At 46.6% G+C, this 13,042-nt stretch overlaps 3 protein-coding genes across 4 annotated transcripts; 1 reads left to right on the top strand and 2 right to left on the bottom strand.

The window, feature by feature from the left end:
* Nucleotides 1-99: 99 nt before the first annotated feature.
* acyp1 (acylphosphatase 1, erythrocyte (common) type) lies at nucleotides 100-1,091 on the bottom strand. 2 transcript variants are annotated; one of them, XM_084683312.1, is made up of 3 exons: nucleotides 998-1,091; nucleotides 796-894; nucleotides 100-509 (listed from the first exon to the last, which is right to left on the bottom strand). In XM_084683312.1, exons 2-3 carry the CDS (start codon nucleotides 877-879, stop codon nucleotides 291-293), a joined length of 303 nt encoding a protein of 100 aa, XP_084539438.1. In that variant the 5' UTR covers nucleotides 880-894; nucleotides 998-1,091; the 3' UTR covers nucleotides 100-290. The 2 variants fall into 2 exon arrangements, with proteins under 2 accessions (XP_084539438.1, XP_084539439.1); XM_084683313.1 differs by lacking the exon at nucleotides 998-1,091 and having other exon boundaries at nucleotides 796-991.
* A 64-nt stretch (nucleotides 1,092-1,155) lies between these two features.
* Nucleotides 1,156-3,442, top strand: zc2hc1c (zinc finger, C2HC-type containing 1C). Its single transcript, XM_084683188.1, has 3 exons — nucleotides 1,156-1,310; nucleotides 1,543-3,101; nucleotides 3,218-3,442. Exons 1-3 carry the CDS (start codon nucleotides 1,259-1,261, stop codon nucleotides 3,440-3,442), a joined length of 1,836 nt encoding a protein of 611 aa, XP_084539314.1. The 5' UTR covers nucleotides 1,156-1,258.
* A 1,172-nt stretch (nucleotides 3,443-4,614) lies between these two features.
* On the bottom strand, nucleotides 4,615-12,918 carry nek9 (NIMA related kinase 9). Its single transcript, XM_084681471.1, has 23 exons — nucleotides 12,091-12,918; nucleotides 11,602-11,779; nucleotides 11,442-11,497; nucleotides 11,186-11,256; nucleotides 10,960-11,065; nucleotides 10,720-10,851; nucleotides 10,408-10,518; nucleotides 10,233-10,297; nucleotides 10,096-10,146; nucleotides 9,752-9,944; nucleotides 9,339-9,483; nucleotides 8,997-9,197; nucleotides 8,750-8,796; nucleotides 8,229-8,390; nucleotides 8,012-8,123; nucleotides 7,755-7,916; nucleotides 7,402-7,569; nucleotides 7,255-7,314; nucleotides 6,965-7,137; nucleotides 6,709-6,870; nucleotides 6,513-6,614; nucleotides 6,360-6,413; nucleotides 4,615-6,270 (listed from the first exon to the last, which is right to left on the bottom strand). The coding sequence occupies exons 1-23, from the start codon at nucleotides 12,280-12,282 to the stop codon at nucleotides 6,103-6,105; spliced, it is 2,871 nt and encodes a 956-aa protein (XP_084537597.1). The 5' UTR covers nucleotides 12,283-12,918; the 3' UTR covers nucleotides 4,615-6,102.
* Nucleotides 12,919-13,042: the final 124 nt, after the last annotated feature.

The raw sequence follows: 13,042 nt of genomic DNA, 5'->3' as shown, positions 1-13,042 counted from the left end.
AGCCCATCTCTGCCCAAACTGAAAACACTGCCCTCTTCAGTTGTCTGACCATATGAAAGTGATGAATCCAAAATAATAAAATATTTCCACGAATTGTAGTTATCATTTTAGCTTTAATGTACGTTAACACATACGTTAAATAAATAGTTGAATAAATACTGTTTTTTTTTTTTAGTTCCTTAGTATTCTAGTAGTATTATATTAAATATCTACAACTTACACATTTCAAGAATTCTCTCATTTTTCAAAAGCACATCACACAGGAATATTTGCGGGCCTGTTAGCTGCATTTAAGGGCGAACTATTTTAAACGTTGTGTGATCCAAGCTCTCAATTTTCTTTTCATTCTTAAACTCTGCTTTGATAATTTGTGACTTGGGACTTCCGGTGGATTTGAGCCATTCCTTCATCTCTTTAACTTTGCTGCTTGGTCCTTGAAGCTGGCCTTGCACAGTTCCAGCTTCTGTGTTCTGTACCCAGCCGACCAGACCTAGTTTTTTCCCCTCTGCCTGAAAATCGAATTGAAACGTAAATAAGACATTCTATTGTTGGGATACAATATGCATGTAGCCTACCGTAAACCATAATTTAAACTTCAAATACTTCTAACTTCAAATCTGACATAAAGACTGGTTTTATGGACACTGTCTTAAACTACATTTCACAATAAAAAATGTTTCTCTGTCACTGCTTTAGGAAAAGCCAAAACCGTCAAGTTATGAGGTAAAATATTTTTGTGTTTGTCTTTTGGGGAAGCCATAACATTTACTGTTACCTTTAGGTTTTCAGATTTACCTGTGAATATTTGCGAAAGAATACGCCTTGTACTCTACCAAATACTTCATAATCCACAGATAGAAGGTCAGCTCCATCAGACATCACGAACGTCTATAACTAAAAGAAGACGTGCCAGATGTGCTTGCTGTTACGAAGCACTGTATAACACTGTTATTCCTATATATATAAATCCTTTGGATAATATGGATTTATCTCTTACCTCAGCTAGCTAGTTCACTAAAGCACAAAAACAAAGCCTGTTTATGAACCATTCATTCGTTTGCGCTTGTCGTAATATCCGGGTCTGGTACTTCCGGTCAAGTTATAAGCCTATTAGAAACCGTTTTGTTCGAACGAGTTGTTCGTTTCTAAGCAACGTATACCAACAAACAGGTGTGTGACTGCTAATGTGAACCGTTTGTTTGCTAGCGCAACCTCATTCTGCCGTAGATAGCTATACCTTCATATTGCTATCCGTAAAATGCTGAATAAGAAGCTAGAGGAAAAATATGCCAACCCAAGAGGGAGAGCTGGTAAGTTGATGAATGGTTAAAGTCTGCAATTATTTACCTAGATTCCAGTTCAACTGGCAAAATAAATCATCTGACTTAGTCAAGCAAGTTTTATTTAGCCTACTAAATTATTAAATAAATTATTTAGCCTAAACTTCGAGGCTAAAGCTGTTTGGGAATATGAGTGGGCCTTTGACTTGGATGAAGAGAACTCCACATCCTCACTTTGCAACCCCTTTTCCCCTTAAAAAAGAAATTATTTTGGAAAAACTCCCAGCTGTGTTGAGGAAGGACTCAGATGGGCTATATCATCAGAGTCAAATTGGATTTCAAGAAAAACATTTTGACAGAAGACATAGAGAGATAATAGTCATTAACGAATGGCAGCAAAAAAACAAAGAGACATTTAATCAAAACAATTATTGTCCTCCAAGGCAATACAGCTCTAGATGGAGAAATAGCCACTTTGACCCTGAGCCAGACAGTATGCTTGTAAGGAAAGTGGATGGAGTGGACAGGGCTTTTCCACTAAAACCGGTTTACCACAAACGGTCGGTCAGTGCCAAGGACGAGGTACAAAGATTGCCTGTTCCCAGTGTCCCATCCCTATCAGGAGGTTTCCGAGAATACAGCGGAAGATCTGGAAAAACTGAGAACAGGAAACTTCAAGACATTTCTTATCCATCGTTTGAGGATTGTAATAATGGCAAAGATGATACTGGACCCCAACAATTAAAGGGAGAGAGGCTGTCGGACAAGCAACGAAGACTTGCAAAGGAAATTCATGAGAAGGAGCTGATGATACAAAACAAGCTATGGAAGACTGGCGAGAAACTAAAGATCCATAGGGAGAGGGTTGCTTCAGGTGACGACAAACACAGGAGGGAGGAGAGATATACGAGGAGACCAGCAGAAGAAGTAAACGAATGGGTTCAAAATAAGGTGTCAGGTGAGCACAGGAAAAGGGATGTAGAGCGAGGAGGCCAAGCGAGGATAACAATTGAGAAGTCTTTAAGGAGAGAGAAAACCCTGGATACGGAGTGGCCAAGGGAGAAAAGGGAGGAAATGAACAAGGACAGACAAGTTCAGAAAACACCTGTGGAGGACTGGGAAAGATGGGAAATAAGGGACAAAGAGACAAATAAAAGGCCAGAGTGGAATACAGAAAGGAGGAGGAGGGAGATGGGTGTGTATCAGGAGAGGGAGACACACAGAGAGTGGGAGGGGCACAGGAGTGACAGGCTGAGAGAGCGGGAGTGGCTCGAGGTGGAGAGAGACATGAATGAAAAGGAGATCAGGTTGGAGAGAGAAAAGAAGCTGCTTTGGCACAGGTGGGAGAAGGAACAAGCGAGAGCTGAAGAGGAGAGAAGGAAGTTGGCTAAAGAGGACCCAGACTGGCAGAGGGAAAACCAGTGGGAGAGATCCAGAGAGAGGTACGTGGTGAGGGATGTTAAGAGAAGGGAAAAGGACTTGGATCCATGTGGGAAGATCCAGGAGAATGGGCACCAGACACCTGCCCATAGAGGGGCAGGGAGCAGGAGATCTTCCTCCACATCAGTCCTAAATCCTCAGTCAAACAGGCCACGGCGAGATGCTCTTCGCCTGGAACAGATGCGTGATGACGTTCCCCTGCTCATCGCTTGCAAGATTTGCCAGAGAAATTTTCTTGCAGAGAGACTGGAGAAGCACCACCAGGTCTGTGAAAAGATGCAGAAGTCCAACCGCCAAGTCTACGACTCTTTCAAGCACAGAGCCAAAGGGACCGAATTGGAGGAGTTCATGAAAACCAACACGAGAAGCAAGACTCCAGAGGTACCTATTTATACTCATCAATATTGTTTTTGTGTTGGTGAGACATGGTGAATCTAATGAATATCTTCCTGTTTGTAATGTTTTGTGGTTGACATGACTTGTACTTTACCTCTAAGCTGAAGAAGAACAACTGGAGGGTGAAGCATGCACAGTTGTTGCGTAACATGCAACACGCGCATGGTGGCTCTACACAGCCGGCGCCATCTGTCCAAGACCCGGACTACGTCACCTGTCCTCACTGTGAGCGGCGGTTTGCTCCAGGGCCAGCAGAGCGACATGTCCCCAAATGTCAGAACATCAAGAGTCGCCCCCCACCGCCTCCTCGGCGTCCCCCACCCTAACCCCCGGCGCGCCCCACCCTAACCCCCGGCGCCCCCCACCCTAACCCCCGGCGCCCCCCACCTTAACCTCCGGCGCCCCCACCTTAACCCCCGGCGCCCCCCACCCTAACCCCCGGCGCCCCCCACCTTAACCTCCGGCGCCCCCACCTTAACCCCCGGCGCCCCCCACCCTAACCCCCTGCGGCCCCCACCCTAACTTTTGTGGTTGACATGACTTGTACTTTAAATCTCATCTTAACAACAACGGCTCCCCTGTGCCCCCCCACCTCCTCCCCTGTGCCCCCCCCCACCACCACCTCCTCCCCTGTGCCCCCCCCCTGTGCCCCCCCCACCACCACCTCCTCCCCTGTGCCCCCCCACCTCCTCCCCTGTGCCCCCCCCCACCTCCTCCCCTGTGCCCCCCCCACCACCACCTCCTCCCCTGTGCCCCCCCCCCACCTCCTCCCCTGTGCCCCCCCCACCACCACCTCCTCCCCTGTGCCCCCCCCCCCCCACCTCCTCCCCTGTGCCCCCCCCACCACCACCTCCTCCCCTGTGCCCCCCCCCCCCCCACCTCCTCCCCTGTGCCCCCCCCCCCCACCTCCTCCCCTGTGCCCCCCCCACCACCACCTCCTCCCCTGTGCCCCCCCCACCACCACCTCCTCCCCTGTGCCCCCCCCCCCCACCTCCTCCCCTGTGCCCCCCCCACCACCACCTCCTCCCCTGTGCCCCCCCCCCACCATCACCTCCTCCCCTGTGCCCCCCCCCCCCACCTCCTCCCCTGTGCCCCCCCCCCCCACCTCCTCCCCTGTGCCCCCCCCCACCACCACCTCCTCCCCTGTGCCCCCGCCCCAGCTGATGAGACTGCGTGTTCATTGTATCTTGGGACAAGACAAACATTGCTTCATTCATGCTCAGCAGTTTTGTTACAGATTGTTTTGGTGTGCTTTGTACATGTTCATACTGCCAATACAAAGGTGGATTTAAGATTTACCCAGTGGGCTTTTAATGTGACTCCTTGCTCAGATGACAATAAACTGATTGTAAATTGATTCATGACTATGTAGATATGTATTTATGTGACCTAAACCAATTGGAGATGTCCTATGAAGTATACTGAAAAAATTGTGAAGGACTAAAAGGAAATGGCTTTTAAATCAAGCTTAAGCAGTTTCACAGTAATCAGACAGCAATGGTGGTTTGGCTGATTTATTCTTTAAACAAAGCACAAAGTCAAGGTGCATCTATGGATGGGAGCAAATAAGGTCACTGTTACATCTTGCACACAGTATTTTTGGACACTCAATACATTACAGAAAGGAATCCTCTAATAAATACAATAGGGGCTGAATATGTAGACATAAAACAACAAACGTATAAACGGTCACCAGGATCTGTGTACAATCCATCTTTGGTTTTAGGTTAATACATCATTTTGTACTTACATTGATATATTAAGTTCCATCGGTGTTAGTCGGTGCAATTTGACCACACACACACTAACCCACAAGGTTGTGAACTTATTAGCCTTTTAGATGACTACACAACTCGCTATAGCATCTCACACATCCAAAATAAAAAGATTGTAACGCCTTAATAACAAGAGGAACAAAACACATCAAACAAATGAAAAACTGATGATAAAAAATATGACAATTTATCATAATAATAACGTCTTTAGAAGGCACATATTCGTACATATTCTATTTTAAATTGTTGTTATTGCATCAGTAGTTTAGTGACATCAATAGCAACGTCATACATTTCCCATTCGCATTTTCTGCTCATTACTTTCTTCCATACACTCATGACAACAAAACGCCCACGGTACATTACATTTAAAAAGGTAAGTCAACTAAGGTATATTTAGTATACTCTTTTTGTTTGGTATTTAGCTTTTGAAGATCATCAAAACTGCAAGATAAAGAATAAAAAATACATACTAGTTTTTAGATTCACATTGGAAACAGATGTTGACCTGATTGATCTGCCTTTTTTGCTGATAACCACAGCTGAAAAACAGTAAAATATACCACACCAGATACACAGGAACAATATATATTTAGGGCTCTTATAAATGCGACGCACCTTATTATGTGATATTAAATGTGATAAGATATATCCATGGTTATGAGAGCTACAATGTTATGTAGACCTTTGTTGACAGTCTGAGCCAGCGTTAAAACCAAGGCCTTGACTGGATTAACACTGCTAATAACTGGGTTCCTGATGTTGAATCCTACCAGTATTTGAGTCAGTCTATAAAACCGAATACTGCTGCAGCTTTACTGACGTTTATCATGCCTGCAAGTATCTTTCAATGTGGAGTAAAAGCAATTTTTCTATCTATTCAAACACAGCATGATCATGCAGACAGAAAACCACAAATACTATATAGTTGTTCAACCCGGATTGTATTAATTCTGCAACCTTCAATCCCCAATGGCCACAACTAATTAAGCAAAAGCTGTTTCAACGAGGACAGCAGAGGCTTGGGACTTCCGTCCCTGTCTCTCATCTCCCCCTGACGGCCTGCAATCGACACATTTCCGATCAGAAGGAGCTGCTAGATGATATAGTCCTAGTCTTGTCCTGCGCCGAGTCAGGATAACTCCATCTATAGGTAGGGGCGTGCAGAGCCACAGTCCCTCCAAACACAGCAAGGCAGCAGTGGGCAGCCCTCACGTACCCCCCCCAGCAGGTCTGTCTTCTGGGCTCTGGCTGCCTCCTGCCTCTGCAGGCCCACGACCAGATTGGTGGTCGCTGTTATTTTCAAACACTGCATCTTTCAGGGTCATTTGGTTGATAGCCTTCCAGAGCCTCTCATTCTCGCTGAGTTGGTCACTGAACTGCAATGAGTAGTTAAAATAGTAGTTAGAAGCTCTGGTCACTATAGATTCTGTCAGGGGCTGACCAGGCCAGGATGACTGCAGCTTACCTGTTTCTGTAGTCTCTGTATCAGCGTCTCCTGACGGCTCACAGTCTCTCTCAGCTGGACAAGGAGGAGTCAACGATTGAGGTCAACAGCGGAAAAAACCCAAACAAATAAGTTCCCCGTCTGGTTAACAACATGAATGTGTGTTTCACTCACCTGCGCAATCTCACTACTGGCTCTGCAACACGAAACGGCGTCTCCTTTCTTACAAGCCCCTCCCTCCTCCAGGCCGGCCTTGTCACAGCCCATGCGTGCGGTCTAGAGAGAAGTCACAGCTGTTTTACATTGTGACATGAACACACAGGGCGCAGGCAGCACAGGGTTAACACCCTGGGGGCGGACGCGTCGTTACCGAGAGAGCTTTCCCAGTGGCAGCAGCTGCAGCTGCAGCCTTTAACTCCTGCAGCTCCTCATACGGCAGAGTGACACTCTCAGTGTAGGACGGCGCCAGCGGATTAGGAACAGAGCCTCTGGAATCTTCCGGCATGGGTATGAATTCAGCGTCCTGAAGCTCCTAGTGGGACGGATGGGAACACAGGTGTGTGACGTAACATCCCTCTGGGACCCTGGGTTTACAGATGAGAGTTTTGGAGGCGTGGCGTGCCCACCTTGCGCAGCCAGAAGGGGCAGGAGCTGTCTCCTGTCTGCTTCCCCAGGGGCATCTCCGAGGTCTCCATGCGGCGCTCCTCCGTGTCTGCTTCCACCGTGCCCCCCAGACCGGCGTCACGCACCCCGGTCTCTGCTCCTGGCTCCATGTCCAGGTCCACTGTGGAGCTGGAGACTGGGCCCACACACACAGACACACAGACACAAGCACACACATACAGTGCTTAGTGCCGTTGTCAAACCCCTTTCAAAACAATAACATTATTTATCATACATAAGGCACTTGACTTACCACTACCGATGGAAAGTCCACTACTGTTGGAACGGATGGTCTTAGAGTTGAGGACCTTCTCTGTGAGGAGAAATATGAGGTTGGTATTTTATAAACTAAAAACGGTTTGTTGGGAGTGTAGTGTGGAGGTGTGTGATGGGGACTGACCCATGATCAGTATGGTGTGCCATCCTCGACAGGACAGGTCTGGCACATGGTGAAGAGAACCAAAGATGGGTCTGGGTAAGGCGGGGCACACCTCTGAGCCAAAGCCCTTGTCGGGTGGCATTCCCAGGCGGCCGTTTCCTGCATTTCCCCAGGCGAAGATCTGATTGTCTGCAAGACCGGTACAGAAATAACTTATTATCGATCCTACGGCGATATCCTTCCACAGGCAAAACAGGTCAGGCCATCCTGTTTCTGAGTAGGTAGTGTCTTATCTGTTATCCGCAGGATGACAAACGACAATACAGCACTGCAATCGTAAACAAAAGACAACGAAGAAGCAGGTATTAGCTGACCCTCAGTAGCAGCGATGGTGAACCCATCTCCACAGGAAACCTTGCTGACCACCTTTCCGCCAAACGGTCCCACCAGCAGCTGGACCCCCTGGTGCTTCTTAAAGTCCTTAACTCCCAGCTGCCCGTACTTGTTACACCCGAAGGTGATCAGGCGCCCGCGCTCTGGAGGGTCACACTTCTGTTAGACGCGCTCTTTGATGCACATTAACGACACTGTTTACCTTCCTGGTTGTGCGGACAGAGTCTGATGTTGTTACCGTCGATAGCTCCTGTGTGCCTCCTCCCAGGAGAGATGGCCTGGATCTTAAACCTGGCCAGCTGCTTGACCAGAGTGAGAGTGGTGGTGTAGGGTATCCCTTGGTACCCTTGCTATTGGAGGAAGCATGAAAGGTAATACTGAACCACTTATTTCTTTTGATGATTTGAAGTCGGTGGTGTGAGCGGTTGCTGTCCGGTGTCTGAGTGGCTCCCTACCTCTCCAGGGTGGTTCTTGAGGCCGGAGAAGCCCTGGTTCAGACCCAGCTTGTTCAGCTCGTTGCTCCCACAGGCCAGCACCTTGCCAGACTCAGTCAGGAAGAAGGTTCCATCGCAGCCACAGGAGACGGTGGAGATGGTGGCTCCTTTAGGGGTCTCCACCTGGGAACACCAGCCAACACAGGACAGGGGCACCAACATTTACAATATGAGCCTTGAAAGATTTATTTTAATTTTAAATTTTTGTTGTTGTTGATAGGACCGTTGGAGAGACACAGAAAAGCAGGGAGAGAGAGTGGAGGGAATGGCCTCAGTCTGATTATAACCTACACTCCATAGTTAGGTATAAGCCTGAATGGTGCGTGCTCTGATCCAGTGAGCAACCAGGCGACCCACTATGTGAGCCCTTAACACCATATGGTGTATTCATCTAAGTTGTGGTCTGTACTCTGATCCTCACACACGAGCAGCATTCATGGGGGGAAGGGATGTACAATCAATGCTAAAGAGTGGGATCTTACTTGCATAGGAGAGCTGAAGTCGTCCTCACAGTCCAAGCCAAGTCGCCCTGGATAGCAGACATGACAGTGGTATTACAGGGTCACATTTTGAACAGTGCATGTTTTTTTCTGACATAAAGGTGACTAGAGAGTTGAGGTTGGGATGTACATTTCAAGACCAACAGTACCACCTACTGGTCACAAGCAGTAAAGCATGGTGACATGTAAAGGTACTGCCGGCCACAGTGACTGTGCTGTGATGGCGTACCATGCTCTCCACATCCCCACGAGTAGATGTCTCCGCTCTGGGTCAGCACTACCACGTGGTTGTCTCCACAGGACACCTGTCGAACCGGACGCTCCTCAAAGAACTCCAGCAGAACCGGCTCCAGCACCTCCATGCCCAGCACGTTCTCCACGCCGATGCAGCCGTAGTAGTCCGACCCAAACATGTACATCTGGTCCTCGTCTAAGACAACACATGAGCATCCGAAAGAGTCAAATGTGATCTGAGCTTCGTTTGAACTTGTTGAACTCTTTGTTCATGCTTTAAAGACAAATTGATTCTCTGGACCAGGACGGTGTGATGGCTCTACCCAAACGCGCTCACCGCTGACGCAGGCGGTGAAGTCCGCCCCACAGGCCACCTGCCGGACAGCCTTGCCCTGGAGCCTCTCAACCTTGCGGGGCTGCCGGTACGAGGCCTGGTCCCCGTGACCCAACTGGCCCACCATCTTGGTTCCACCCTGGACATTCTAACGAGACATGGGAGGGGATGAGAAAAACGATGTACTCGTTTATCAGACGCTTTTATCCAAAGTGACGTAGAGTACGGGGTGGTATCTGAACCTACGATCTATCTGCAAGCAAATGCTCTAACCGTTAAGCTATACCCATCCGAGATCATTCAAACCTTCTAAACCAGGCCAACAGGCAGATCACCCAACATACCCAGGACCCTCAGACATGTAAGTTCAGACACGCCTTGCTTCGTAGTTGTGACAGATGATACACAGTACTCACAGCCCAGGTGTACAGCTCTTTCTCCACTGTGACCACAGCAAAGTGGTTCTCTCCTGCACACACATGCTGAGCACTGCTGCCCCCTTTGAACGCATCCAGTTTCTGGGGGGTGAATTTTCCTCCACCCCAGAAATACACTTCTCTGGAGCGTGTGGTCACCACGGCCACAGGACTTTCTGTCACGTTGCTCAACCTTAGTAAAAAATAAATAAAACTATTACACATGAACAGCAGCATTATCTATCCAAAGTTCACTCTTTAAAATGTATTTAATATAATGAAAATATCTGCTCACAGAAAAACAAAGGTTGTGTAAGTTGTGGTTTTGAACATGTAAAACATACTTTGGTTTCTTCATCGCTGAGTTGAGCAAGATAACTCTCTCCTCCAGCTCCCTGAAACAGCACAATTGTTGATACCTGATGCATTCAGTTGGATTCTATCTCTGTCTCACTCCAGTGAACTGGTTCACCACACTCACTGTCTGCAGCAGGATATGATTGGCTGGTCAAGAATCTGGTCAGATGTCGGTCTCTTCTCCGGATCCTGGGATACAAACATTCAGTACAGAAATACATCACTATTAAACCATTGGTGACTTTCAGCACAACCCATTCCAGTGTTTCAATGCCACAGAAATCCCTGCCTCCGCTAACCTGATCCAGGCACTCGTACACCAGCTTGATCAACGCTGAGGAATAAAGATCAGGGTTGACGTCCATGGTCCAGTTTCCCTGAACTATCTTCACACACAGGTTCAGAGGGTTCTACAAGGACACAAACACCAAAGACCCTTCAACACAGCTGTGCCCCACAGTCAATATCTGAACCCATGACAAGTAGCTTCCTCATCAACCGTTGCTGATTGTCATACTGGGCATGCAGCGTACCATGTGATCGTACGATAGCCAATCGAGGACAGGCAACCCCCAGAGTATAGTAGGATGCACCAGGAGCAGAACATTTACCGTTGCATCGAAGGTTTTGGTGAGGGTTAACACTTCAAACAGGACACAGCCCATGGCCCAGATGTCAGATTTAAAGTTGTATTTGACACCCTGGCACAGTTCAGGAGACATGTAGTATGGGGTTCCAACACACTAGAGTCAAAAGAGCAAAAACTATTTAGACACAAATCTTGTGCTTGAATGGTTGAATGCCTGTGGTATAATTTGAGTGACCCAAAAAGCTTTAACACAAATACTCACAGTCTCAGCCATGGCAAACTGGGAGTCAAGCTTCTTGGCCAGTCCGTAATCACCTAACTTAATGAGGTTAGTTTTTGTCAGGAAGATATTAAGAGTCTTGATATCCCTGTAACAAAAGGAGAGGTCCTTCATGTGTACATGTTAACCACAGGTATGTCATTCAAAACTTAAAAACAAGAATCATTTGTGAAAATGTGTATATTTCTGGTGTATGTATAAATATTACCTGTGAAGTACCCCGACTTTGTGAATGTGAGACACAGCTGAGGCAATCTGGTAGAGGTACCAAATGACAACCTGGGAACAGCAGACCATACAGATATTGCTCAGTTACCCAACATCAAAAACGATATGACAATATATGAGGATGTCAATAATACAGTAAATTGATTTAATCATAAAATGAATGCAGTTATACTTTGGTCCACAATCAGGACATTGTTGAATCTGTTTGGTGTGTGTGATGGACAGTGCCAACCTACCTCCTCACTGAACAGCTTTCCCTTCTGTTGAACGATTTTATCATACAGATTTCCCCCTGAAAGTAATTCAGGTTAATTAAATGTTTTACTATTGGGATGCATGCAAACAGATGAGGAAGCAATTTCATTGGCTATCCCTAAAACGCCTCCGTTGTCTCACCGTTGCAGTACTCGAGCTCAATGAGAAGCGTGTTCTTATCCATGAAATGATTGAAGTAGGCTATTATGTTATTGTGCTGTAGAATGGACAGGATACTGATTTCATTCGTGACATCTCTACGCTCCTTTTCTGAGAGGTTGTTCAAATCCACTTCCTTCCAAACCACCAGAGAGTTATCCTACAGAAACGAGCCGGAACGAAATGATTACGAGAGGTGTCCAGACATTTGCTTTAACTTCCTGTAGATTTTCTTAATAAGGGCCAAGACAACTGACAGTAAAATGTCCAACGACAGGAAAGCAAAATAGCTTTAGCACAGTGACTGCTTTCACTGAAGAATTTCTCACAAGCCCAGTAGTAGGTAAGTGGTAAGTGAGCACAGTAGAGCAGTGTCCTCAATAAATCTGAACAATATGATTAACAAAAACAAACTGCAGATACTCAGATAAAAGGTATTCGTGGCAAATGAAAACATGGTTTTAGTCTCACCTCTGTTCGTCTGTAGAGAGTAGCTTCACCAAATGCACCTCTTCCAAGAATCCGGATAGGAATGTAATGTAACTTTTCCTCCTCAGCACTGTATGTGCTCGACGTTGACCGGCTAATAGGGTTAGCGACTGACTCGCTGCACAAATCTGAATTTAGCGAGGCATAATGCCTCTCGTACTCCTCCAGTGACATTTTCTAAAATATTAGGTTATAACTACGCTCCAAAAGTATATCCGTAGCGTCTAAGAGTAAAACCTCTCTTCTAACCTACAACGAAAAGGCGAAAAAATACAGATAAACAACAACTATAGCTTAAACTATAAAGATAAAACCAATGTAGACCTATACAATCAGTTTCTAAAATATTTCTCCTGCTACAGTTCAGTCCCACGGCCTCGTCTATTTCGAAACGAATTTTGAAGTCGCCGAACCGTACAAATCACTTTCCCTAAGAACGCAACACAGTCATAAGGGTAAGCGCATATCTCCACGGCTCAGTTTTTACTTTCCAAACTTTAAACACATCGGGAATACTGCACTGTATAACAACGCTTTAGGGAGTCCATCTTTTCTATTTCCATGCACATACACTAAAGACCCGGAAACACTCTCAAGTTTCATGTCACCCGTAGTTGGAGCGTTATTGGTACATTATTGCATGTCATTCCGTGTACAGCATTGAGACAGTAAACCGCAAGAAATGTTACTAGATTTGTTGTCAAAAAGCCACAGCGCCATGCACTTTCTTTCATCAAAGTAGACCAGAAGTAATCAGAAATGGTCCCTTTGATTAGGCTAGATTTCATGTGACACTTGCAGGCAAAGAAACATTGGTAAACAGATAACTACAACTCCGGACAGTCGGTGCCGGGTTCTTAGAAAGCGCAACGGAGGTGTAGATGTGCACTTCCGTTTCCCTTGACATAATCGGTACTCTACAATTTATGGCCAA

This window comes from Hypomesus nipponensis, chromosome 3 (assembly GCF_054491055.1).
Source record: "Hypomesus nipponensis isolate SF chromosome 3, ASM5449105v1, whole genome shotgun sequence".
Taxonomy (NCBI): Eukaryota; Metazoa; Chordata; class Actinopteri; order Osmeriformes; family Osmeridae; genus Hypomesus; species Hypomesus nipponensis.
This window is presented reverse-complemented; position numbering and strand designations above follow the sequence as displayed.

Excerpts from the sequence above, each read along its gene's own strand:
- zc2hc1c (XM_084683188.1), top strand. The coding sequence starts at position 1,259 with ATGCTGAATAAGAAGCTAGAGGAAAAATATGCCAACCCAAGAGGGAGA. Across the intron at positions 1,311-1,542 it reads CAACCCAAGAGGGAGAGCTG|AAATTATTTTGGAAAAACTC; the intron begins GTAAGTTGATGA and ends CCCTTAAAAAAG. Across the intron at positions 3,102-3,217 it reads CGAGAAGCAAGACTCCAGAG|CTGAAGAAGAACAACTGGAG; the intron begins GTACCTATTTAT and ends TTTACCTCTAAG.
- acyp1 (XM_084683312.1), bottom strand. The coding sequence starts at position 879 with ATGTCTGATGGAGCTGACCTTCTATCTGTGGATTATGAAGTATTTGGT. Across the intron at positions 510-795 it reads TCTTTCGCAAATATTCACAG|GCAGAGGGGAAAAAACTAGG; the intron begins GTAAATCTGAAA and ends TTCGATTTTCAG.
- nek9 (XM_084681471.1), bottom strand. The coding sequence starts at position 12,282 with ATGTCACTGGAGGAGTACGAGAGGCATTATGCCTCGCTAAATTCAGAT. Across the intron at positions 9,484-9,751 it reads AAGAGCTGTACACCTGGGCT|AATGTCCAGGGTGGAACCAA; the intron begins GTGAGTACTGTG and ends ATGTCTCGTTAG. Across the intron at positions 7,138-7,254 it reads TGGACTTTCCATCGGTAGTG|TCTCCAGCTCCACAGTGGAC; the intron begins GTAAGTCAAGTG and ends GTGTGGGCCCAG.